Here is a 27,341-nt window from a genome sequence, read left to right as displayed (position 1 = left end):
CTAGTTGATTTTATTAGGTGATGGTGTTTGTGTTTTTGGTCGTCTGAGAAAAGTATTCGGTACTTTTATCAGTCTTGTTAGTATTATCTGGTGATGGTGTGTGTGTAGTTCAGGTAAATGATCTATGACAGGCTTGAATGCCGTGCATAAGAGGGCTGTACGGTTCTGTCAACACATTGGTCACGTCCAGTTGTCAGTTCCAGTCTTAGCTTCTTCAACATACAGGACACTTCCTTGTTGAGAGCTCCTAAGGTTTAAGCAGGCTTAGAGGCAGGACCTATGAAGTCAGCTACCTTAGCAGGTAAGGAACCTAGAGTTTTAATAATATTTTAATAATATTTTTATACTCTAATAATGTTGCTGTCTTTGACCCACCTCCAAATGTGTCAATCAGCTATATATATACCTGCCAGGTAAGTGTCATACATTAAAATGAAGTTTTTATGTTAAAACAAAGTTTAATGTATACTTACCTGGCAGGTATATATAATTTAATTCCCACCCTCCTCCCCTCAGGAGACAGGGTTCAGAGAAAATCTGGCCCAATTGGGAACGGTTCCTAGCGCTAGCGCCACGGTAACGGGGTGGTGGTTGCCTGAACTACTAATAGGTTACTAGTGTTTGCCGCGAGTTTTGAAATTTCTGCCAGGTGGAACAGAGAATATAGCTATATATATACCTGCCAGGTAAGTATACATTAAACTTTGTTTTAACATAAAAACTTCATTTTTTGTCCCTAATCCCTAATCCAGCATATTAAGTAAATGTTCCAAGTCAGTTATCATTATGTGGCTAATCTGCTGGACATCACACCAGTTGTAGAATCTACCTGGTTCTCTTTGTTGGTGCCGGTGCTTTCTCCTTCTGAGTACTAATGGCTTTATTTAACATTAAGTAAGTTTACTGTTTAGCCTAATACTGTAATGCAGTGATATATTCATTTTTAACTAGGCATTTAGCAGTTATCATTTTATGCAGGCCATTGCTTACTGTTTCTCTTTACCTGATGAATTATATTTGAAGATACATAGGAATACCTCTTATTTTATATGAAGACTTATTGGAAAATTGCTTTCAATTAAATAAACCTTTTAAAAGATGAACTAGATATCCTGAAAGGATTTTACTACATTAATTTCTTTCTATATTAAATTATAAAGAATGTTAAGACCCCTTATATTAAATTGCATAGAATGTTGAGAAACCTCCTTTCACAGAGGAGGAAGTGGAGGAGACTACTGTAGTGAAGAGTGACAGTATCTGAAAAGGAATAGTTGAGCAGTGTTTTGGTCCCATACTGTTGGCAAAGCATTCAGTGCAAAGGGTTGCCACACCTTTTTCATAGAGAAGCATGTGTTTCTGGTTTGGTTACTACTTTGTCAGTGATGAAGTGCTTCTGTGCCTGAAAGAAGACAAAACTCCTCAAAGTCCATTTAGAACTAGTTGCTTAGTGTAACAAGGATTTGTTCACATGCACTACAAGAAAAGTTTTTAAAATGAGAAGAAATTGAGGGCACAATGTCTTCCAGACAGTATATGCCTTAACTTTTGCGTACAGTGTATTTTGGTTCTTGAAGATGCAATCAACCCCTGGTCCATTAATTGCAAGACAAAGTTGGCTTTGAGGAGTAGGTACACAACTGGCATTTGATTGAAAATGAACAAAGTTGTCTAAGTAGGAAGGAGTATTATCTAAAATTAGGAGTTTTTAAAGGGGATGCCTTTGTCCATACAATAGTATATACTTTTCCACTCTTGGTATGAAATAATGATACAAATCCTCAGAGTTAATGAGTCATCCATATAATTGGGAGAGGTTTGAGATATTTTTCAGCTTTTTAGGTTGTTATTCATGATACACCAGAGCTGCTTTGCCATGAAGTCACCCGTACAATTGGCTTCAAACAGTATTTTGCAACCTTGAAACCTGATACTGTATAGCCTTCTACATCGACACAAATGAATGGTTTGGCATTTTCTTCCAGTGAAGACTGGTCTGATCCACATTGAATATCTGTATATCTTGTAGAAGAAACTGTTGCCCTACAATCTTTGCTAGTGTGGCAAGGAGTATGGAGTCTATTGCCTTGTGTTGGCAAACACATTTTGCCTTTGATGCTATTGACTTGGTGGGGTTGCACTTTTCAACTTGGATCTGATGTGAAGAGTGTCGCAGCTTGAACCGCAACCTCATAAACCATCTTAACTCCATTGTATTTCATCTTTCTCTACAGGAATTTCTTAAGGTCATGATTAAACTGCTGGCTTACAAGGAAAGTCTAACATGCAGTCCGAAGAGAAACATGTTCCACTTTCTTTTAGATCTTACCTCATGTTGATGTTTGTGCTCCTCAGTGACATAAACGGTTTTCTGTACCATCATCTTTCTCAAGTCGAGTATAAGTGTTCAGCACTCTTTTCAGTTGCTTTATCATAAACACCTCATCTCCTAAGTTTAGCAAGACACTTAGTACTACCACTAAGAATTTTAGCACACACAATGCTGTATTTATTATGTAACCCATCTTGTAAACAAAGAATAGTTCTGTGGTTTACATAATACTAGTTTAATAGTTTTTATAAGATTTTGCCCTTAATCTTTTGTATTTTTGTTGATGAACCTTGGAATTGATTATGTATGGTACAACCAAAAGTCATATACTACGTATAAAACCTTTTTCAAAAGTTTTAAGCATTTTAGTGATTTTTTTTAACTACAAATTATTTTAAAAAGGAGGTTTTATATGGTTTTGCATTTGTTTTTATTGAAATTAGCATTTTTAAGGCTAACATTTGCTACTGACCAACTAAAATGACCAGTGTAAGATGATTAATGTCTTTCCCTGTTAAATAATAACAAAAAAATGGTGGAAAACAAACTGTATTACTGTTGAGGTTTTTTTCATTACACTTTGATATGTGTATGTGTTATGCCATGTATAGCCTAAAAAAAAAAAATACATATAACCCTCCTTTGTTGTCAGGACCTCTTTCACCCACATAAAGCCTGTTTATTAAGGTATTTTTGTATCAGCCTGTGCAAAAATAGATGGAAATGAGTAACGAGCGACTGTATAATTATGAGTTAATCATTCAATTAAAAATATCCTGCCTGTAGTTCTTGAACAAGCCTTACTTTCTTGCAAAAGAAAAAAATGGCAGGTTAGCTGGGATGGCTTTACTTTGTGTCCATGCAGACATGAGTCACATTGAGAAGATGACCAGTGTAGTCTTTGAAGGCTACTTTATGGGACATGTAATCATATTATATAACCCTTTTGTAGTGGCAAGGATTTATGATGCACAATAATGGCATGAGAGTACTGTAGTAGCTGGGCATATTATACAGTAATCATAAACACTAGAAAGGAAAGAAACATGGGCACAAAACAACCAGCTTGGAAGGAGAGGAAAAGCAAACGCGTCTACTCTCCAAGGCAGTTAAGGAAAAGACTGAAGCGTCTTGAGATGTGGTGCTCGGTCTCTGACCAGCTATCACTTCGTACATGCAGGAGTTGCTAGATCTCACAGATTCCTTGCTTTACAATCTTTTGGGTGTGTTAACCGGTCACCAGCTGGTGCTTAGTTGTCCGAAAGTTTGCTAGCCAGCTATGAAATATACAAATTTATTAAAAATTTGTCATTTCGCGCCATGATATTTGAATGAATTATGTGGGAAAATATTCAGATCCCTTGATTTGGCCATAAATGATTACATGGCAGGACTGACCTCAGTTCAGGAAACGAGAGAATTGTTTTGAGATTATATTGGGGAATGCATTGTATTTCTCAGTCCCTGTAGTACATGTATATATTTGTCGGTAGATATACTAAACGTTTAATACTGGGTTTAGTCCTTACCTTTTACATTATGTGATCTGTACTAATTTTTCAAAATGAAGTTCAGAAACTATTAATGACAAATATAGGTTGGGATTGTTGCTGGTTTTAGTTCTCATCTTTTACAATATGCAAGTTGTAATTTTGCAAAAGTTAAAAAAATTTGAGAATTAATAACTCGCTACAAATGTGTATTTTTTACAAGTTATTAGAGCCTCGGAAAAGAGGCCCAGAGCCTGGTTGGAAATTTTCACTCGCAACCTTCTTTGGCAAGTACAGAAAATTATTGAGCTTTAATAACTGTGAGCATTAATATGACCTTTAAGTTTGCCCAGTCATGGAGTTTAGTTAATGTGTCTTCTATATACTGTGATAGTTCAATTAATTGCAGAGTAGAGAAAAGAGATAGGTTACAGAGTGTTGACCCCTGTTAGGTCTAATGATGTAACATAATGGCTGGTATCTTTATAATTGAAGAGAAAATACACATAACTGGGCAAGCAGGTTCATGAATCAAATACAGTACTCATATTATTAGAGTATGTAGCACCTGTATTAATCACCTATTGTTTTTAAAGAAATTAGTGTATTTTTAGCTTGGCTTGATTTTTTCTTATGTAGATATTTTTCCTTTGAAGTACTGAGTGGCTGAAAGTGCTTTGGTCATTAAACCACTTAATATGGCAAAATTCTTTTGTTAGCACAGTTATAAAAACTAGCTTATATGAAATTAAATCAAGTCAGCCTTTATGAGTCATTGAGTAATGCAATTTTTGTTTATTACTCAAGCTTTTATGGTAGTACTCTATCGAAACTTGGATAACTTTACGCTAGGAAGTTTCCATTATTTGGAGTTGTAAGAAAGCACCTTATTACTACCTGTTTTCACATGAATGAATTGATGAGAAAGTGTTTTTTTTATATATATAATATAATTTGGTACAGACTGAGTGTATTCAGCATTATCATTTAATCATCCTTTAAATGCTGTATTACTCTTAGCATTATCTTGAGTTCATTGCCTTAGAGGGTTAATTAAGTGATCAAGGATATCTTGATGGTCTTGATAGTCTGAAGAATATCTTTGATCCCATGTTCTAGATGATGTACTTTGGAGCAATAACATCACTATACCCATATTGTTTTCATTGTCACTTTTATACCCATATTATTTTCATTGTCACTTTTTATTCCCACGTCAGTCTTTAATTTAAGTACAGAAAAATCATGGATATGGCATACACATTGCCCCATCTGTCTGTTAGGTCAAACATAAAAGGAAGGTTTAGTTAAGGATAGATTTAGTGTGCACATTTCCAATGAGAGGAGGGTAATCAGACTTGTGCATAGCTTTGTTCATGCAATGCAGCATATTAGGCAATAACTAAGGTATGCAGAAGTTTAGTCTACCATGTTGGCAAAGAAGGTGAAAGCATATGACACCTATGTTATATTTTCTTTGTGAAGGAATTACAAAAAATTCCGTTAAACAAGAAACTGACCGACAGTTGCACTTCACAACAAATGTTTTAAGAGATCCTTCTATGACCCTAAAATTTAAGACTACCAGAATTAAAGAAAAACAATGATAAACAAGTTTACTTGAGAGGTCTCAAATGAGGCCAGGCTCTAAGAAGAGATGTAAATTTTGTACCTCTGCCAATTTAGATCCAAACAACATTCCTGAAAATGAGAGTGATGAGATTAACATTGGGAAAGTGTACCCTGACCCAAACTAGATGAAACTTTTTAAGTCAAGTCTTTTTCAAGTGGGACTTGAGTTTCTAAAGGAAAATTTGGCTTTCCAGTCCAGGAGAAACAATTCTATGTCAAAGAACAGATACTTTCGAAGTAAACTAAGTTTTGCAAAGATAGTCAATATCCTTTAGCTGAACTGTTAATTTTGGATTACCCTATAATAAAGTGCCACTTCAGGATGGTGTCGCTGCCTCCCCATTATCACATTTAAATTGCTTGCAGAACAGTCATGTAGTCTGTCCAAGTTGATTTGCTTTTTCATTTATTTTTTTTTATTTTTTTTGTGTGTGTAAATGTTTTGGGATAAGAAAATAAGAATTTAGTTTTAATTTTTATTTCCTAAAGATTACATAAATGAAACATATAAGGGGGAAAAATTATTTTTTGTATGCAAACGTTTAACCTTTAATTAAATTTAAATTTGTGTACCATTTTAGTGCACGTGAATTTTAGGCACATTTTTTATATTATCTAGGAACTGGTTGGCAAGTTATGTGCTCCATGACTTTGTCATTAAAAAAAAATTCCTTATCCTGAACAATAAATTACATACCTTTAGGTAAATTAAAAGTAAAGAGACCCTTCTTATTGGTGACTGCCCAGTCACTTGGCAGTGCAATGATGTAGTCTATGGTTTGCTTCAGAATTAGATAAATCTTCTTCACTGTCTATGTTGGAGGCTTCTGAGTTGCTACAAAGTCCCATTGTCTTCAGTTTCTTCATTGATTAGTGATAAAATCCCATCAGGTCTCTCTCTCTCTCTCAGCACAGGAAGGGCTAAATATATATAAAGCACACCCCAGACTGGGCAAACTAAGGCTGGCCAATTTAAAAAATTATAGAAGATTAGCACATGGTGTAAGAAAAAAATCTATAATTTTTTTTGTACCTTTCACAGGAAAGTTGAAGTGAATATTTATAACCCTTGGGGGCTTCTTTTCTAAGGCACTTGTGAAGATTTGTTAATTTTCTATAATTACAGTTTACACAATATTGTAACAGATAAGGATTAAAGTTGGTAATAAATTCAGAGTATATTTTTTGTAAAATATTTATGAGATTTACGAAGATGGAGATGCAGTACCATTTTGTCAGGTATACATGTACCTTTATATCTAATATTGCATTGCTTTACCTTGCAAAATTACTATTGTAGCTGAACTATCATAAAAGATAAGAACTAAAACCGACAGCAAACTCTTGGTATATTTATTAGCAAATAAATAAAAAGATGTCCTGGAGCTACAGAGGTAGTACATCCCCATGAAATCTTAAGGCACACTGATCTGCCTCTCCTGTACTGAGCTACTACAGTTGCCATTAGTCATTTATGGCCCATTGAAGTGATTTGAACATTTATCCCACTAAATTCATCCAAACCACGTGGCATGCAATTTTAATACTAAGTTAGCTCAGCATACATTCTAAACTTGTAGTTCCTCATATGATCTTTCCATGTGGGTGTATAGTTTCGACATTTTGCTTACATATGCTTGAAAAGGTAATGGTTCCTGCTGGAATACGAACAGTATTCTTCACTGAGAGCTGGAAACACTCAATACTTTGTAACAAGTACCACAGTTTAATTACAGAGGTTGGGGAGTGAGGAATCCCTTCTTACCTTTCCCTTTCTTAAGCCTGCATGTTTCTCTTGCTACCATTGGATATAGATGTGTGTTGCAATCTTCATAACTGTTCTGTTGGAATTGAGGTAAACAATGCTAAAACCCACTCACCACTTGAAAGAGGAGCAAACCAGCTTGAAAGTTTGAAAACTAAAAGTTCATACATCTTGAGTTGATTCAATAGGATATTCAACCATCTTCCTGACCTAAATTCCACACTCGATTTATAAGTTTGGAAAGGATAGATCTTTCCAGATGTACAGTTATCTGGAAATCACTAAATTGTGGAGAGTGGGTTTTAGCATTGCACGCTTCATTTTTAGATAATGTTATATGAAAACTTGTGAACTCAGGTGAAGGATGTAGGTGGGTTTGTGCCTGCTTTATGTCCCCTTTGCTGGTGGACCTCAACTGATTGTTTTTTCTGCATAGTAGGTCTTGCAAAGGGAGGTTAGGGGTGTCATTAATTCTGATACCACAAATCATTTTACCTCTCCCAAACTGCCTACCCTTCTTCCCACCCCTACTGCGCATACGAGGCTTAGTCCAGGGTGATCAGCATGTGTCCTTCAAAGATGGTGGTCTAGGTTTGCTGCTTGAGCTTGTCCCAGGTAAGACCCTGATTATTGCACATGGCTCATCTCTAATGGCATTGTTGGGGTACCTGCAGGTGTGATTGTTCCATGGTTGTTTAGCAGACCCATCAATTGAGGCTTCTTTGGACCACTTTGCCTCAGCTAAGAGGTATATCCCGGTTGTGCCACTGTTGCTTATGTTGCCATACTCGCTAATGATCTCGGTCTGGTTGAGCTGTTTAATGGTTGTCCTGTCAGTGGTATAGAATGCAGGCGGTGTTCCAACATTGTCAGCTGTAACTACCTTGACCATTTCTGCTGTAGCTGTGGATCTTGAGACTTGTGGATGGAGTAAGGTGAAGAGAAGGTTCTTGGAGGCTTCTCACAAGAGGTCCCATTTGATTTTGAGTTGGCACCTTTCTTTGAGGATTGCCATCGGTGTTTATTAACTTAAGGATGGGATGTCTGCAATATAGACATTTCATGTAAGAGAGAGGCTTTTCCTGTAGGATAGTACAGTTGATGTGCAAGTGCCTTGGGAGTTCCTTAGCTTATGTGTATCAGGGAAAGGGAGTCATCTGCAATTGATATAATAATATATATATATATATATATATATATATATATATATATATATATATATATATATAGATATGCTTAAAAAATCACCGTAGATGCACGTGACTTCACTAATAAAGTGAATACCACAGGAAAATGATAGTCAGAAATCCAAGCGCTTTCGTTTTTACTATGACATTGTCAAGGAACGAATGAAATACAATCGGAGAGAAAGTTCTCAGGTACACAACAAGATCAAGAATACCAGATAGTTTACCCTTTTGACAATTAACCATCTGGTATTCTTGATCTTGTTGTGTGCCTGAGAACTTTCTCTCCAATTGTATTTCATTCGTTCCTTGACAATGTATTAGTAAAGACAAAAGCGCTTGGATATCTGACTATCATTTTCCTGTGGTATTCGCTTAAATAATTTCTTTTTTAAGTTACTGTTCAGTAGATGTTAGATGTTGCTTGTATGTCTGTTTAGATGAACTCTTCTCTGTCCATTGTGAAAGGCTGTCTCTTGGCCCTTAGCCAGGTTTTCTGACTTGGGAATATAGACCATTTTGCACAGTGGCGTTGGATGTGGCTCATCTTTTACATCCTAACTCAGACCCTAAGAGCCCTTGGAGAGGTCTCAGATCAAGACCACACTCGCAAGACACACTTACCTCTACCCTTAACCTTGATGGGTTTGCTGGAAAGTTAAACAGATTATTGTATCTTGTCAGACATCTGTGTTTTCTTGCAGTAATTCTGTATTGCATGCAAAATGCAATTTTATGTAGGCAGTTCCCCATGTCGGTGCCATCGGTTAAAGGAGTTTTGGTTTTATATAAGTAACTTGCCTAGTAATTATACTTAGCTAACAATTCATTATGCTCACACAGCATCCTAAATTCAAAAATTCATGAACAATTGAATTGCAAAGCCAGGTTGACAGGAACTAGTAGGCAACAAAAGCCAGCAGTGTCATTTTAATTCATGCTGCACAAGCAACAACACGTCATTCTTGCTCCTGAGTTCATGATTCGCTGGTTTGCTGAAGTCAGTGAAGTACCCTCTTTAGTTCTCAACTGTTGCCCTTTTTGTTCGATTTGCAAGTTTAGCTTCTTTCTTTCTAGATATTACTCATCATGTTGGATTCTGGTGCTCAATCTTCACTATTGTAGTGAAGGGTGCAAGACTACATTAACCAAACTGCTATGATGCACATACCATGTGCAGTAAGTGTAGTGGCATGTGTGTACAAGAGAGCTTACTAGCTCGGAATGTAAAGACTGGGATGAAAGTGGTTGGAAACTTCTTGAGTTGCACCTGATTAAATTGTAGAAAAAAGGATTAGAAGGGTGGCTGCTCCTGCCGTACGTAGAGCCTATTATTAGTTTCTTCGCCTAGGCCTCCTACTGGTAATAACCTTTCTCCCATCCTCTGTCCTATTTTCCCACCCACTCCCATGCTTCTGAACCCTATGCCATTGCCAATCTCGAATCTAGGGTTAATTCCAAATTTGATACAAAATTTAACCAAGTTATAAGGTCTGTGTCTGAGGTAGGAATGTCTGCCGCTTATCCTTGAGATTGGACTCTGAGTTCGATCAAGGGTGTCGTAGATGCTACCTTGACTTCCTGGCCATTGAAAAGGCACATGTTGGATTTGGCTCCTGAGTCTCCTGTGCCAAAGGGGTAGATCCCAGTTTTTGCAACTGCACACCCATAGGACTCACTTGGTCCTTGTTCTCCCAGGGACTCTTAAAGTGCCAGAAGCACCGTGCTAAACACCTGTCCCGTCGCAAGGCTCCCACACCCGAGTCCAGTCCTGGGTGCACTCCCATCACTGGCTCCTGTGCTTCTTGCCCTCACTTCTGTTTATCGTGCACCTGTGACTACCGTACATATACTTGCAATATTCAGTGCCATCTTCCTCCAGACGCTGTTCTTATCCTCAGCAACAAGTTCGCACTTCGGAATCAAACTACCCCTCTCGCTCCGTTCAAGGATCAGTTTACGGAGATCCTGAATCATATCAGGAAAGCTCTTCCCACAGGTGATACCATCACCAAGAAAGCTACTGACCTATCTCTTGTTTCTTTGGAAGACAAAGAGAATGCAGAACAAGACTGCTCAACTTTCTGCCCACAAGTCTCGTCACTTTCTCCTAGAGAATTATCTTGGCTTCTTCACACCAACCACTCCATCGTCTCCTGCCTCTAATGTCTATTGCTTAGCATGATCAATCTGTCCTTCCCAAGATGGTGCTTTCAACCTCATTTAAGAAAGCCCTAAAGGTGGTCTCAGAGTGGCTCTCCCTCTGCCTGCCGACACAAGAACTGCTTCTATGGGCCCATTGGAATCAAGTGACATTTGTTACCTGCTTCAGTCAAGGAAAATTACATAATTGTCCTGTTGGACAAGCTGAGCTGTCAGAGGAAAGTCCTTCCCACCGAATGGGCCCTTGACAACAGGATTTGCACCAACCTGTGGAAATTGCAGACCCTTCATAGACTTGGTTGCAACATCAAGGAACAATAACTACCTTCCTCTTTTCTACTCTCCAGTTCCAGATCCTCTGGCTTGGGCATCAGACACCATGCTGTTAGACTGGTCGTGTGTGAACCTCTATGCCTCCTCTCCCTTCAGCTTGGTCAGGGAAGTCTTAAACAAGTTTGCATCTTACCACAATGTTTCTGTGACGTTCGTCGCTTTGTTCTGGCCCACGAAGGAATGATTCCTGGACCTTCTACATCTGGTAGACTTCCCATGGCTGCTTTACCAAAGACCATGGCAGCGCCTCAGTGGCGTGGTTGGTTTGGTGTTTGCTTCTCACCTTGGTGGTCGTGGGTTCGATTCTCGGCCATTCCATTGAGGAGTGAGAGATGTGTATTTCTGGTGATAGAGTTCACTCTCGACGTGGTTCGGAAGTCACGTAAAGCTGTTGGTCCCGTTGCTGAATAACCACTGGTTCCATGCAACGTAAAAACACCATACAAACAAACAAACCAAAGACCATAGCTACTCAGATAACCACACTTCATTAGATACCACCAAGGGATGTTTACTCCTTTTCTGCTCTCCAGTCCCGGATCCCCTGGCTTGGGCATCAGACACCATGCTGTTAGACTGGTCGTGTCTGTACCTCTATGCCTCCCCTCCCTTCAGTTTGGTCAGGGAAGTCCTAAACAAGTTCGCATCTTACCACAATGTTTGTGTGACGCTTGTTGCTCTGTTCTGGCCCGCGAAGGAATGATTCCTGGACCTTTTATGTCTTCTAGTAGACTTCCCATGGCTGCTTCCCCAAAGACCATGGCTACTCAGACAACCACACTAAGGTAGATACCACCAAGGGAAGTTCATTCTTGCTCTAGGAAACTTCTGAGAGTGAAAGGATTTTCAAGAGCAGCAGCTGAGACTATTTCCAAGCGCAGGCGCCAGTCTACATTCATCATCTACCAGTTGAAGTGGGCAGTGTTCCATAGATGGTGCCTCAGACATCATATCTTGTCCTCTGAAACATCTGTCGCCCAGATTGTGGATTTTTTTCTGTTCTTGAGGACTTATAAGATCTTTGATTTTCAAGCACTGAAATTTGGTTCTTTACTGAATAAGATCCTCATGACCTCTTGAAGTCTTTTGATACATTAAACACAAGTCTGCAGTGGTATCTTGGAACTTGGGTGTAGTCCTTAAGTGGTTTATGGGCCCTCCATTCGAGCACTTCGGTTTCACTTCCCTCAGGAACCTCTTGCGGAAAACTGTTCCTAGTAGCCACGGCTAAATTCGTGAGTGAGCGGAAAACTGTTCCTAGTAGCCACGGCTAAATTCGTGAGTGAGCTACATGCAACAGACAAAAAGAGTTGGATTCTCCTAAGGCAATGCATTCTGCTCTTTCACCTTCAGCTTCCCAGCTAAGACCAAAGAGCCTAGTAACCCATGGCCTCTTTCTTTTCATGTCAGGAATTTATTTCCGGTCAGAACCCTGAGGTATTATCTGAGTAGGACTGAGAAGATCAGAGGGCCTTCTTGTAACCTTTTGTATTCTATCAAGAATCCCTCTTTTCTGCTATCTAGTAACGCCCTTTCATTCTTCATTAGAGATCCAATATCTGAAGCACACTCCTGGAATCAGGAGAGCTCTTTCCTGTTACTTAAAGTTATAGCTCATGAGGTCTGAGCAATAGCCCCCTCTCTTTCTTTCAAGTATAACTTGTCACACTCATCTATCCTGCAGTTGACTTATTGGTGATGCAACTGCAGTACCCTTGGTGGCTGGCATGGTATTGGGAGTGACATGATCTCTCTTCTATCTCTTCTTGTGGTAAGAATATTGTGTTTGGGTATCCTGTGGGGATACTTGGATCTTGGAGGACCTACCAGTTCATCGGTTGGTTAGTGATGTTAAGTATTGGTATGAATGGCGACAGGTTTGTTCACTGGTCTTGTTGTTATGGTACTGCGCCCAGGGCAAGAGCATAAATTTTATGTATCATGTCTGTCAGTGGTCAGGCAGATCCCCCAATGCAAGACTCCCTTAGATGTAGAGGCGACTCCTGGCCCACTGCTGTACCACTACAGGTTGAGATGAGCACCACCAGAGTCAGCATTTCCTGTTGTAGCGCTCTTACCAGGTAAGGAAGCGTCAAACACTTCGAGTCAGTGTTTGCCACTCTTGTTCATAAGTAAAAAAAATAATGCATTGAATTAGATTAGTTTATTCATCCCACCCTCTTGTAATGTGGGATTCAGCACAGTAATTACTTGGTAAGTAATTAATAAAAATATTTTTTATAGTAAGTTTAGGTGTTATCCGCTTTGTAAGTCATTTGTTCACAAATTTTTGCATTAGGATGCAGTGCAAACTTAATGATTTGTTAGCTAAGTAATAACTTGGTAAGTGCTTATATAAAGCCTATGTAGTATATATATATATATATATATATATATAATATATATATATATATATATATATATATATATAGTAATATATATTAAAATATATATATATATATATATATATATATATATATATATATATATATATATATATATATTATATATATGTATATATATATATATGTATATATATATATATATATATATGTATATATATATATATATATATATATATATATATATATTATATATATATATATATATATATATATATATATATATATATATATATATAATATATATAACCTAATAATATGAAAATAATATAATTTTTATGAAATTTGGTTAACGATGTTGTTCCAGCATCATAAACACAACACCATTTATTACCAGAATTATTGTGATGCTCCAGTTAACAACAATTTTCAGTTATAGGAGCTCAGCTGGGAACAATCCGTCGTTAACTGGGAACTGCGTGTATTCATATTCATCTTTACAAACCAAGTAGACTGCATTTGATTGAAGTTTGAAGTAAAAGTACATTTGGACACACAAAACATCATAAGGCTCCAGCCTTTCCATATTTGATGCCAAAGATTCCTTGCCTTTACTTTTTTTTTTTTTTTTTTTTTTTTGTTTTTTTTTTTTTTTTTTTTTTTTTTTTTCTAACCTGTTTCCAGCTCACAACAGATTTATCATACTGTTAAGAACTAAGGTTTGTTAGCTATGAAAAATACAAGTTAATTAAAATTTAGTCTTTTTTGCAATGTTGGCAACGATGGATTACTGTAATTTCACAACCCTTTGCATTTTTCTCCCAGCTACAGCTGGAAAAGGGAAAAAAAGGCAGGGGTATGCTGAGGTTGGTAGTTCCACTCCGTGGATGCAGTAAGTAGAATGTCTTTCATGTCATTATGCAGTGTAGCAAGACTGTGAAATCCTGGGTGTTTATTTTTGTGTTTCATTCAGGGTCTGTTACCCATTCCTTTCTCAAAAGGCTGTATACTGTTCCAGCTGAGTCTTTCTTACCTCTCCTTCCTCTAAAGGCTGTAGTTAGGCTGGGTATGAGTTCTTCGTTGGAAGAGTGGTTTTCGCCCTCGACCACCAATCCGGTGGTCCAAAGTTCGATTCTTGGCCCAGCCAATGTGGAATCAGAAGAATTGTATTTCCATTGATAGAAATTCATTTCTCTATATGATGAGGTTCTAATCCCACAATAAACTGTAGGTCCCATTGCTAGGTGACCAATTGGTTCCTAGCCACATAAAAATATCTAATCCTTCCAGCCAGCCCCAGGAGAGCTGTTAATCAGCTTGGTCTGGTTAAACTAAGATGTACTTAAATTAGGCTGGGTATGTGTTGTACCAGGACCCTTGTGTGAGTAAGATATATAATTGAGCATCTTATTGAGGGGTTTCAGCTCATAAGATGTGACTCCCTTCACTTTTCCTTGTCATCAGAGCCGGTTTGCTGGGTCTTCATCTCTTCACACACTAGTCCCAGGGAATGGCTTCTCCAAGTCATCCCCATCTACCTTTTATCATTATCTTAAGTGCACAGGTAACATGCAGTTTCCCTAATGGCATAATTTCTAATTATGATGTAATTTGAGAATTACTTTCTCACAGTTTGGATGGTCGGAAAACAATCTGGTGTCAGGCTGTAACCCGTGCCAACCCAGCAGGGTGCCAGATGAGCTGTCGTCCGGCAAACTGGGCGTCAGGCAAGCTAGATGGGATCACTTGTGCGGAGGACATACTTCCAGTAGGACTACGTGTAATGGAAGTAAAGGACAAATGAGCCTGAAAGCTAAGGAGGAAGAGGCAGATCTGATGTCCTTGGTGTTCACTTAAAAAGGCAAATTGTTCTTGTGCATTAAAAAACAAGCCCTTCAGGATGTGTCTTAGTCCGATCCTATTCAGGTAAAACACAAAAGCCTTGCCGGACAGAGGGTTCTCTCCTCAGAGCCAAAGATGTCCGTTAACTTTCGAAGGGAGAAAGAATGGATCTAGAGTTTGAATGGGTCATAATTATTGGATAAAAATCCCACAGCAAACAAGGAAAAATGTGTCATTTGTGGAAAAACCTTCTCAAAACAATGGCTTGGACCTCACTAGTAGTTCGTACTAGTTGAAGCCAAAGGCCTTGTTGGTCATTCAAAACATCCAGGTTCCAAGAGACAGGATTCCTTCCACGCTTAGATGCGTCAAAGACAAGATAAGGTGTTGGGGGGTAGGGAAGCCTAATTTTTTACCCTAATCAAATGACAAAAAGATCAAGAATTACTTTTCAAGCAATTACTATTGGCAGCTTGCAAGTGCCTATGCATGGAAAACACCATTCAAAAATTTAATTTAAAGGCAGAACTATTCACTTATTGCTTGCGAGTAGTCTACCTGGGAAACAAAACATAATGCAAAAGTTTCAGCCTAAGGGAATAGTATGAAATATGAGAATTACTTTTAGGGCAAATCTATTAACAGCCACTCACAAAACAAGAAAAAACTCATCCAGAGATTTCATGAAGGTTACTAAATATGCTTCCAGTGGATGTGTAGTACATCACTGAAATTTAAGTTACATATATAACTAAAAAATTTACATATATATAACTAAAAAATAATGACCAAGCTGCCACCAGCGCTGTTTATGCCGAGCCTGGCAGGAAGAGAATGAGGTTATCTGCTTATCTGCTCAAGTAGTTCCCCAGATAGTGGGTTGAGCTAGTCACCTACACAGACGTTTGAGTGTTACCTGTGAATTTTGAATTCAAGCTGTCATAAAAGTGGAAATAATAGCTATGTAATTACTTTATAAGTTACTTATATAAAAAGCATCTTTGGTGCTAAGAAATAGGGATGAAATAATTTTATAAAGGATCTTTCAAGTATTTAAGAAAAATTACATAAAGTACAGACTGAGTTGAAACTTAAAGAACTGAAAAAAATTTAAAAATTGCAAATGAAAGTCAGATTGTAAGTCCTGTACAATCTGTATTTATATTTGAACAATAACCCTAAAAAGAAAAGAAAAAAACCGCAAAGAATATTACTCAAATATGTGTGTGTATGTGTAATATATATATTATATATAATATATATATATATATATATATATGTATGTATGTATATGTATATATCAACAAGAAAGGTGAAGGTGGAGCATGGAAACGTTTTAAATGCATTGTGATTCTTTATTTCCTACATTTCGTAATAACTTTATTGCATCCACAGGGAATCTGTTAGATAATGAATAAAATTACTTTAGATCACTCTAAAATTTAGTAACATTCACAAATTACAATACACAATGATAATAAAAAAAGAAAAGTAAGACCAAAGACTGCTAACCAACCTTATGCAATGAAGGCAGAAGACAGAATGAGAAAGTATAACTAAAAGTTAACTCAGGTACAGTTGTGTGGACGAGCTCTGGGTGTTGAAACTGGGGAACCAGTTGTTTAATAAATGATTCAAGGGTGGGCAGTTCATATACATTGCTTATTGGCCTATATACTGAAATCACTACTTTTAATATGTTTTAAAATTTCTCTCTCTCTCTCTCTCTCTCTCTCTCTCTCTCTCTCTCTCTCTCTCTCTCTCTCTTCTCTCTCTCTCTCTCTCTCTCTCTCTCTCTCTCGTATGATTTTTCGGAAGAGTTACCGCGCAGACGTAAAGAAAATGTTTTTTTTTTCATAAATTCACCATAAATCGAAATATTGTGCTAGAGACTTCCAATTTGTTGCAAAATGAAGATAAATGCTTGAATATTACTAGAATATAAGCGTTTTAGCTTATAATTGCGTTTTTTGACCATTTCGGTAGAGTTAAAGTTGACCGAAGGTTGAAATTTTGGCAATTATCGTTATTTATATGAAAATATCTCAAAACTGATAAAAGCTACAACCATGGGTTGTTTTTAGTTGTATTGTGCATGAAATTGCGCACATTTCCATATATAAAACTTTATATAACGGCTAATTTTAAAATGGTGCAAACATTACCACAATCGCATGTATGATTTTTTTCGGAAGAGTTACCGCGCAGACGTAAGGAAAAAGTTTTTTCATAAATTCACCATAAATAGAAATATTGTGCTAGAGACTTCCAATTAGTTGCAAAATGAAGGTAAATGATTGAATATTACTAAAATATTAGAGTTTTAGCTTACAATTGCGTTTTTCGACCATTTCGGTAGAGTCAAAGTTGACCGAAGGTTGAAATTTTGGCAATTATCCTTATTTATATGAAAATATCTCAAAACTGATAAAAGCTACAATCATGAGTATTTTATTGTTGTATTCTACATAAAAATGCGCACATTTTCATATATAATACTTCATGTAACGGCTAATTTACAATGGTACAAAAATTATGTCAAAGTGACGAAATAATTTCCGAGATACTTTTAAGTGCGGCAAGAAAGAAATTCGCGCTTGCGCGCCTGCGTAACGATTGTAAACAAAACAACACTTTGATCCGTGAACTCCCAGCATCCCCCAAGGCGCGTGATTCAAAAGTTTTAGGCTGGTAGGCCTATAAGTATTTTTCCGCGAATTTAAAAAAAAACTTTTGTAAGTTGACGTAAAATACGTCCAGTCGGCGTAAGAGGGTTAAGACTATATAAACCCTACTCATTACCTGCTATAACAAACGTTAATTGGTTGTACATGATAGTTTTTTTTTTTTTATGTTTAAGAGGCTCAGTGGAGGATACTGGGTTTTGACTACGTTAGTAATGTGTGCGAAAGAGAAGGGGATATTGGTCAATATTTTATCTAATTGACATTGCATTGAGTATTGAAGCAGTCAGGTTACCTTTCTAAATATTAAGCAATGTACACTTGTGCAATGTAGATTATATGTTATGTTAAATGTTTAGTAAATATGTGTTTTATTTAATTTAATATATATACACCAAAACATACACATTATATATATATATATATATAGGTATAAGCCATGAAGGAAAGATAAACAACAGAGTTTCTACAAGATCTTTCGACTCGACGTCCTAAGTAAAGGACGTCAAGTCAGAAGGTCTTGCTGAAATTCCGCTGTTTATCTTTCCTTCATGGCTTATACCTTTATTTATGGATTTATCATTTTTCCAAACTTTTGATTCATATATATATATATATATATATATATATATATCTATATATATATTATATATATATAATAGATATTATATATATATTATATTATATATTATATATATATATATATATATAGATATATATAGTATATATATATATATATATATATATATATATATATATATATATATATATATGTGTGTGTGTGTGGTGTGTGTGTGTGTGTATGTATATGTATATGTATAATACAGGCAGTCCCCGGGTTACGACGGGAGTTCCATTCTTGAGATGCGTCGTAACCCAAAAATGGTCGTTAGCTGGATCATCATAAAAAATCCTCTGAAAACCTTACTTTAAATGCTTTGGGTGCATTGAAAACTATGTAAACTGCATTCTTATTGCATTTTTCATCAAAAAAAAAAAAAATTTCAAATATTGATTATTTTGTATATTTGGTGTCATATTTCATTCGCCAGATCAGTGTTGTAGGCATCGTAACCCTGGAAATAATTCCTGATGAATATAATTGAAAAGTGCCTTAACCTCGGAACGTCGTAAGCCGAGGCCGTCGTAACCCGGGGACTGCCTGTATATATAAAAGCATTATGGTGTTGGTCAGTGGAACATTAATAAGTGAGTAATTAATATAATAAACACTGAGCAGGTATTTCTTTTGCAGTAAGTGATGGCAGAAGGAAATGGAGGAGGTGACCCGGGGTCACAGATAGATGGTGAGAGAACTGAAGATTATCAGAAACTAATCCAGTATGGGTTGAATGAGAAAGTTGCAGCAAAACTAGATGAAATCTACAAACAAGGAAAACTCAGGCATGAGGTAGGTTGGTTGGTGGGTTAGTTAGTTTTTTTTATTTATTTTTTTTATATATATATACTGAATTTTATATAGAAATGACTTTTATAGTCTTGTCTCTAGTAACCAGTTGTTGCAGGATTTGGATGAGCGAGCCTTGGATGCCTTGAAGGAATTCCCAGTAGAAGGAGCTGTAACAGTCCTTAAGCAGTTCCTAGAATCAAATCTGGAGCATGTCTCAAACAAATCGGCGTACCTTTGTGGAGTTATGAAAACATATCGACAAAGGAAACAGTATAATAGTAAGTTTATTAAATATTTATGACAAAGTATTGTTGTCATGTTCTAGTTTTGACATGTCTAAATCTTGTATTCAAAAGGTTCCGGTAAGGTTTTTGAGGATTTTAGAAAGAAAATACATTACTCAGTCATAGAACTTTTGAGCAATATTTTTTCAGGGGGTGGGGAAAAAAAAAAAAAAGTTTACTTGAATTTATTAATATGAAACTGGTGGTTGTGATCCTACCTCTTCCTAGTTTTCCATTGAGTTTGCAGGTACAGGTAGTCCCCGGTTCTCGGCAGGGTGCTAATAAGCGAAAACCACTAGGAACTGAAACAGTGATTTATGGTGTCGATAACTGGTTAATGGTGCCTCTGTTAGGTATGTTATGGCACCATAACTATAATCAGCACCTTACGGCACCAATAACTGAAACTTGTCCCGTTATGGCACCATAAATTGCTAGTTTTATGGCACTAGACAAGTGTCATAAAACCAGATTGCCATTAAAGGAGTCCGCCAACCGGAGACTGCCTGTATTATAAATTATTTGAATGTTCTAATCCTAAATTCCATAAAAGTTTTAAGATTAAAGGAATTGTTGCCATTTGTCTGCAACTCGTGCCAGCATTTGAATCTAGTGTCAGTTGTATGTGAAGTCTCTCTGTATGTATTTATATTACTGTAACTACATGTGAGGATGAGTTCTGTCCATTCAGAAAAATTTGCATTGGGACTCATGTTCCCAAGAAAGGATAAGTAGCAAATTGTTTGAGCTCATGTTTAGCAAAGTTTTTGAAAGCTTTTTATTTCAGTAAAATGTATTTCATTGTTACAATTTGGCATTTGAATTTTTATCTATCTAGTTTGACATCTCATTATACGGTAAGTATAACGTGGAAATAAATCAAGAGGCATGTTATATAGTGTGTTAGAAAATATACATATTGAGTTCTTGGTTTGACACTTGGTGGAAAATCTTCATTGACAGTTCTATGTTTTTTGTGGCACTTTTTCTTTTTCCACTAAAATTTATTTCCATATAAAATATGCAAGTTCAGTATTAGTAGATAAGTAATGTGAATAATACAGTCCAAGTTGTAGGGTTGAGAGACTGAAATATTCGTAGAAATATTATTAATCATTTATTTTGCTCTTGCAGCAGCAGACAGTGTGGCTGTTAATCCAGGTAAAGGCCCAGATGAAGATAACTTGAAAGCAATTTTGGAGCGATCAGGTTACACATTAGATGTAACCACTGGGCAAAGAAAGTACGGTGGCCCTCCCCCAGACTGGGAAGGGCCACCACCGGGACCAGGTTGTGAGGTAAATTCAATTTAAGGTGTATTAACATCTTGTTTAAGGTAATTATTATTTTTATGCTAGGGACTTTTACTTGCATGCCTCTATAACCTAGGAGTTAAGTTGGCTTTGATAAAGGTTAAGTAAAGGGTAAGCTTTTTAACTTTTTGCCGATAAGTATATTAGAAATTTAAACTGGGGTGCTGTGGACTAAAGAGTTTATTAATATACTTTTAGTTTTCTGCTCTGTGGAAAGTAGGTCATAGAACTGAATATTTAACATATACATGTGATGATTAATTTTTTGTTATTCCACAAGTGGGTGAATTTCAAGAAGCAAATCTTGTTAGGAGTCCCTTACGGTTGATTAGCCTGTGGGATTGAAATTTCAATTGAAAGTGCTTATGTGATAAAGTAAGCACTGTGTACCCAGTCCATGACAGTTCAGGCAATCGTCAACTGGAAGTAAGAAGGGAGGAGGGACATCTCTTCAGGTCTGGGAGATCAAGTAATCAGTTAATATTTTAAGGTAAGATAAGTTTTATCAGTGGGTTCTTCATAGAAAGAGTTATTTAAATATTCCCTCTTTCCCCTTTTTTTTCTCTTACGGGCGTAGGTCTTTTGTGGTAAGATTCCAAAGGAACTCTATGAAGACGAATTAATCCCTCTTTTTGAAAAATGTGGCGAGATCTGGGATCTTCGGCTCATGATGGATCCTATGACTGGCCAAAACAGAGGCTATGCCTTCATAACTTTCACGACGCGGTCAGCTGCTAATGAGGCGGTGAAGCAGGTATGTTGCTGTTTGTATTGATTCTCAGGTTGCACAACTGGTTTATCCTATGCGTAAGTATTCTTTAAAAGGGCTTATTAGAAAAATTTGTATTGGAACCATGCTTTCAGATGAATTTGGAAAGGTGTCTGGAGATGCAAATTTTGATAATAGTAACGATAAATTGTGCAAAGTTTTATGGTGTTATTTTTGAAGGAAAGTCTTGGGTAGATTTGTCATATCAGGAGTACATAGTGCATATTTGATTATTTTTAGTGCATATTTGTGTCACTGCTTACGTGGGAATTTAAGTTTATATTATATAAAAAGTATAAAATAAAATGTAGAAGCATATTGTACTTGTAATATGAACAAGTTGAAGTCTGTTATTGCCCTGTGTAAACATTCCCTATGTAGATAGGTCAAAGTAGATCAAATAATGCATTCTTATCAGGTGGTCATATTTAGGAGTGAAAATTTCCATTTAATATGGTATTTAATATGGTAGCTTGATTACTTTGAGTTGATCCACAATTTTAGATATATTATTGAGCCTGATAATACCTAACGCTTTCCAAAGCAGGAATGCTATCGTTTGCACTTGTAAATTTGTTTAATGTTACTGGAAAAAGCTAGTAATATTTTTATGCATCCCCCTTTCTATTTTAATTTATTTTTTAGTCATATTTACAGGTTAATGGTAAAAGAGAGTAATGTAAGGTTTTGGGAGTAAGTAAAAAAAAAAAAAAAGATTCTGGAACTACAGTGGGCACAGGTGGCTCGATTAAATTTAAGGAATTTCAACTATAATATATACATGAAAGGTTGTTCATTGCAATGACAAAGTAGTGGTAGATTAGTTTTAAAAAATGTTTATCTTATAATGTAGGCACAGTGGATGCTGTAGTTTGTAAATGTATGTCAAAAAGTATTTCTATATAATTAAAGAAAATCATTATAAATATGAATTAATTAATGGTCTTAGGTAGACTCTTGGATTTGAGTAGCTGATGAGCTAATTTTGAACTTGAATGGTTGCTGTATTCAGGGGTTCATATTTTTAGTTAGAATGATGTGAAAAAATGTCTTCCAGGGACCTCATTTATTGAAAATTCTCCCCATTAAGCTAAGTTTGTTTCACAGATTTTTTATGTTGGTTTATTGAGAGTTTTACTGCTTTATGGTCATAGGACCCACAAAAAACAGATGACAATATTTATTAATGTAAATAAGAACTTTATATAAACCAACATGATGTGCAAATGTTCTCTTTAATTTCATAGTGCATTTACGAAACAAAATGGAAACCGATGTCGGATTGCATAGATATATAAGAAATTGAAGAAAGCATGAAAGTCATTTGCAATGGACCAATATCTAATATGCATGCAACATCGATTTTAGTTTATTCAGAAGTTTTCATATTCCTAGTATATAGTATATATATTTGGCGTCAATATTACATTATACAATATCGTAAGAACGAAAGAAAAGACAATTGGATCCCCAGACTTTGGTAACTGCATGGCAGCCTTTTCCTTAACTTGAGGTACTGCACAGGTACCAGCTATTGAACTAAATAAGAAATGCATAATTCCCCTCTTTTGTTTTATTGTAACACCCAGTCTTTATTTTCACATTATCTCTGCAAAAGTATATTTATGACAGGGTTTGAATTGTTTCATTCTCTTAAAAGAATTATAGGTAAATTAGTTACTCTCTTCCGTTAGGATTGTGGATACATTTATTTGGTTAAAAATTGGAGTTGGTTATAAGGTTTGGAATATTAGGAGAAATTGAAGAAGCCAGTTTTATATCTTTGTAAGGTTTTATGAGGTGCTACTTTCAGTGAAGATGTAATCTTTAATAGTTTTTATAATAAAGTGTAGAAACAATGTGTAATCATTCATTAGACATTTGTTTTTATAAGTTTCAGACAGCCAGATGTGTACTTTGTGTGGAGTACTTCTTTGGAAGTGTAGGTTTGTATCAGGAAAAATACAAATTACCTTTAATTCAGTATATTTGTTTATGTTGGCCTAATAAAAATTTCTAAGAAGTTTTTCCTTCTTCAGTTCACACAAAAAAGGACAGAAATATTTGTTTTTGTGTTGAAAGAGTTTGTAGGGGATTGAGCTAAATGTTCAAGATAGGTTGGTAGGGATTATTCAGATAATATATTACTATTTTGTAGGTTTTGAGGTAGGAACAACATGCTGGTGCTGATTCTGTATATTCCAGTATTATAGCTTTTAGGGAATGTTTTAAGATTTTTTTTGGAAGGTTGTTTAATGAAGCCGTGATTGAGTCAATCTAAAGAAATTTGACCATGTCTGAAATTGATAATCTGAATATCCAAGGAAATGGCTTGGATGATAGCACAAAATTGAGGATAATGGGGATTTTTTTAGTCACATTGTTGTAATGGGACCTTGATATTCATTCTGGAGATTCTCAATATATACAGTAAATATTTATTTGTCTTTGAGGACAGCTTTATAGTTTTCATTTATTGGTAGTGAAAGGAGACTTCAAAAATGTTGATGGGTGTATATTTCAATCTCCTTCCCTCCCTCTCCCTCTCCCCCCTTCCCCCTCCTTTTTTTAATACCCTTCTATAGCCGCCGTGTGCTGTTTCTTATTACGTTCGTGAAAGAAAAATACCTGTGCTTACCTGAACTTTCTATTTTGTAGACATAGAAAACTTAAGCAAAATTTTTGATGAGAATTGGCATCATGTATTTTAATGCTCATGTGTTTTTAAATACCCTGGGTCATGATGGGCTTCAGTATGTGGATAGAGTGAGGACATATTATTACTCCACTGGTGTTTTGATTTCAAGGATGGATTGTGATTATGCTTAAGGTCTGAAATTAATTTTCTTCAGTGATTGCACTGGAAAATAATGTGTATGAATGAGCTTGTTGTTGAGGATGTGAGGATTTTTAAATTAATTTGTGATTGATACAAGCCATGATTGAGGTAACAATTAACAGACATTGATATGGAAATTTTTTTTTTTATTGTTGGTCATGTACAGTTTACAAAATGCTTATTGAATGGTAGTGCAGAAAAATGTGATATATAAAGTTTTATGAAATTATATTACTTCAATATTTGAAATTTCAATAATTATATAAGTGATGGTTAACAGTGAAATCATATCAATATTATGTAAGTGGTTAACAGTGAAATCAAATCAAACATACAATGTAAAATCACTTGGAAATGTTTTTTTCATGTTTTTGTGCTTAAATGATGTATACTTTTACTATTTAAAATATCTACTCCAGCATTTTATATTTGCAATGATGACTTGCCTGTATTTTACCAGAAAGTCTTAAGCAGTACTCTAGTCTTGCCATTATTGAAACAGAATTTTTTCTGTTTTGCCCCAGTGAAAGAAACTTTGTTTATAGTTTTGAAGCTGTCAAAGCTGAAAGGTCTTTTTGGAAAGCTAAAACATTGCCAGAGAACATGCTAAACACATTTTTGAGCAATCTTTATTGGGTCAAAAATATAAGAAATGAAATATACTGAAAACACGTATAAAAAAACAAAAATACAAAAACTGCAATAATTGCTGTTTGCGACTTCAAAATATGTTCTATTTAAATTTCAAAGGTATCTTCATGAAGAAATTTTCTTGTTTCAGAATCACTTATATACAGGCAGTCCCAGGGTTACGATCGGGGTTCCGTTCTTGAGAAGTGTCGTAAGCCAAAAATCGTCAAAAATCCTAAGAAAACATTACTTTTAATGCTTTGGGTTCATTCAAAACTATGTAAACTTCATTCTTATTGTATTTTTCATTAAAAAAAAAAACCTTCAAATATTGATTATTTTGCATTTTTGGTGTTGTATTGAAAAGCGCCTTAACTACGGAACGTCGTAACCCAAACCCGTCGTATCCCGGGGGACTGCCTGTATTCTTGTTTCAGAATCACATTATATATATATATATATATATATATATATATATATATATATATATATATATATATATATATATATATGTGTGTGTGTGTGTGTGTGTGTGTGTGTGTGTATATGTATATATATATATATATATATATATATATATATATATATATATATATATCTATATATATATTATATATATATATTATTATATATATATTATCTTTATATATATTTGTATGTATGTATGTAAGGATATTTGTCATTTTGAAAAAAATCTTTCAAAATTGTTACAAACAATGTTGCTATCAGAAGAAAAAGTCCCTTTCGGTGAACTCATAATAGAGGGAGTCCCCGGTTATTGGCCAGGGTTCCGTTCTCGGCGGGGTCCTGATAAGTGAAAACCATCATTAACTGAAACTGATTTATGACGCTGATAACTGGTTAGTGTCATTACTGTTTGGTTTGTTATGGCATCTTAACTCTTACTGGTACCTTGTGGCGCCGATAACTAGAACTCTCCACGTTATGCTGTAATAAATTGCCGATTGTATGGCATTTGTCTGGATTGCCATTAACTGAGTCCGCCGATAACTGTGGACTGCCTGTGTCATATTTTGTTTTATTAAAAAAAAAAAAAAAAAAACTGCCGTTAAGTAGACATTTTGCTTCTCAATGCAGCCAAAAAAAAAAAAAAAAATGTGTATATATATATATATATATATATATATATATATATATATATATATATATATATATATATATATATATATATATATTTTCATACAATGAACTTACCTGTCAGATATATACATAGCTAAGACTCCGTCGTCCCCGACAGAAATTCAAATTTCGCGCCACTCGCTACCGGTAGGTCAGGTGATCTACCTGCCTGCCCTGGGCGGCAGGACTAGGAACCATTCCCATTTTCTATCATATTTTCTCTGTCACCGGTGGTATCAACATTGTTGTTACTACCTCCTGACTGGAATTCGCTTTTCAAGACTTTATTGATCATCTTTATTGGATTTCTTGGTGACGTACTGGATCGTTGTTTTGGCATTCGCTACTGTGGACTGGATTTGGACTTGCTTTTGATTTTTCTAATAGAATGTCTGACTCAAGTGTTAGTGTGAGTGTGTGTGTGAATGTAGGCTGCAAGGTGAGGATACCGAAGGCTTCGGTTGATCCTCACACTGTATGTCGTAAATGTAGGGGGTTTGACTGTTCTTTGGCTAACACCTGTATTGAGTGTGAAAAGTTGGATGCTAATGAATGGAAGACTCTAACTTCTTACTTGAAGAAGTTAGAGAGGGATAGGATTAGACGGGCTGCACAAAAGAGTGTTAGTACAAGGCCTATTGAGCCTTTTTCTGAGTCTAACTCTCCTTTTGTTAATGAATATGATTCTCCCTATGTATCTGAATCCTCACAGGCTTTGCATTCGGATTCGGCTTCTGAAATCGCCAATCTGAAGGCTACTCTTCGTAAAATGAAGACAAAGATGGCGGCCATGCAAGGTAAGGCTAGTGATTGTGATTTACTAAGTGAAGTGAGTGTTCCCAGTGTTGTGGAGGGGGCGTCTGACCGTCCCTGCGATGCTCCCAGGCCTAGACCTCTTCCAAACTCACATACCCAGAGGAGTAGGAAAGTCGAAAGTCGTACGGAGGTTGTGGGGAATCCCCAACGGTCAGGCGTCCCTTCAGCAGGTTCTGTTTCGTTACAGTCTGCTCAGGACCGCTCTAATAGAAGCGTCCTACGAGATTGTTTCTCGTCGTCCGGTTCTCCTTCACCTAAACGAGGGTGGAAGGACTCGGATCTTTCTAGGCCACTGAAAAGGCATTGGAAAGAGCGCGCGTTCGACTCGAGCCCGGAACGCTTCTCGGAGGAAGCTCCTTCTTCTATCAA

The 27,341-nt window shown here is 36.1% G+C and overlaps 1 protein-coding gene across 13 annotated transcripts in view; it reads left to right on the top strand.

Annotated features, from left to right (window-relative positions):
• The window catches only part of LOC135220920 (heterogeneous nuclear ribonucleoprotein R-like), a 349,809-nt gene that overhangs the window by 16,974 nt on the left and 305,494 nt on the right, over positions 1–27,341 (top strand). For all 13 annotated transcript variants that reach the window (XM_064258558.1, XM_064258557.1, XM_064258562.1 and 10 more), the window contains exons 2-5: positions 19,026–19,181; positions 19,297–19,459; positions 20,600–20,763; positions 21,356–21,532. In XM_064258558.1, the coding sequence (XP_064114628.1) occupies positions 19,032–19,181; positions 19,297–19,459; positions 20,600–20,763; positions 21,356–21,532 (654 nt within the window). In that variant the 5' untranslated portion in view covers positions 19,026–19,031. The remainder of the gene's footprint in view (positions 1–19,025; positions 19,182–19,296; positions 19,460–20,599; positions 20,764–21,355; positions 21,533–27,341) is intronic.

Source organism: Macrobrachium nipponense, chromosome 2, assembly GCF_015104395.2.
Source record: "Macrobrachium nipponense isolate FS-2020 chromosome 2, ASM1510439v2, whole genome shotgun sequence".
NCBI lineage: Eukaryota > Metazoa > Arthropoda > Malacostraca > Decapoda > Palaemonidae > Macrobrachium > Macrobrachium nipponense.
Note: the sequence above shows the minus strand (reverse complement) of the source record. Positions and strands in the feature narration are given on the sequence as shown.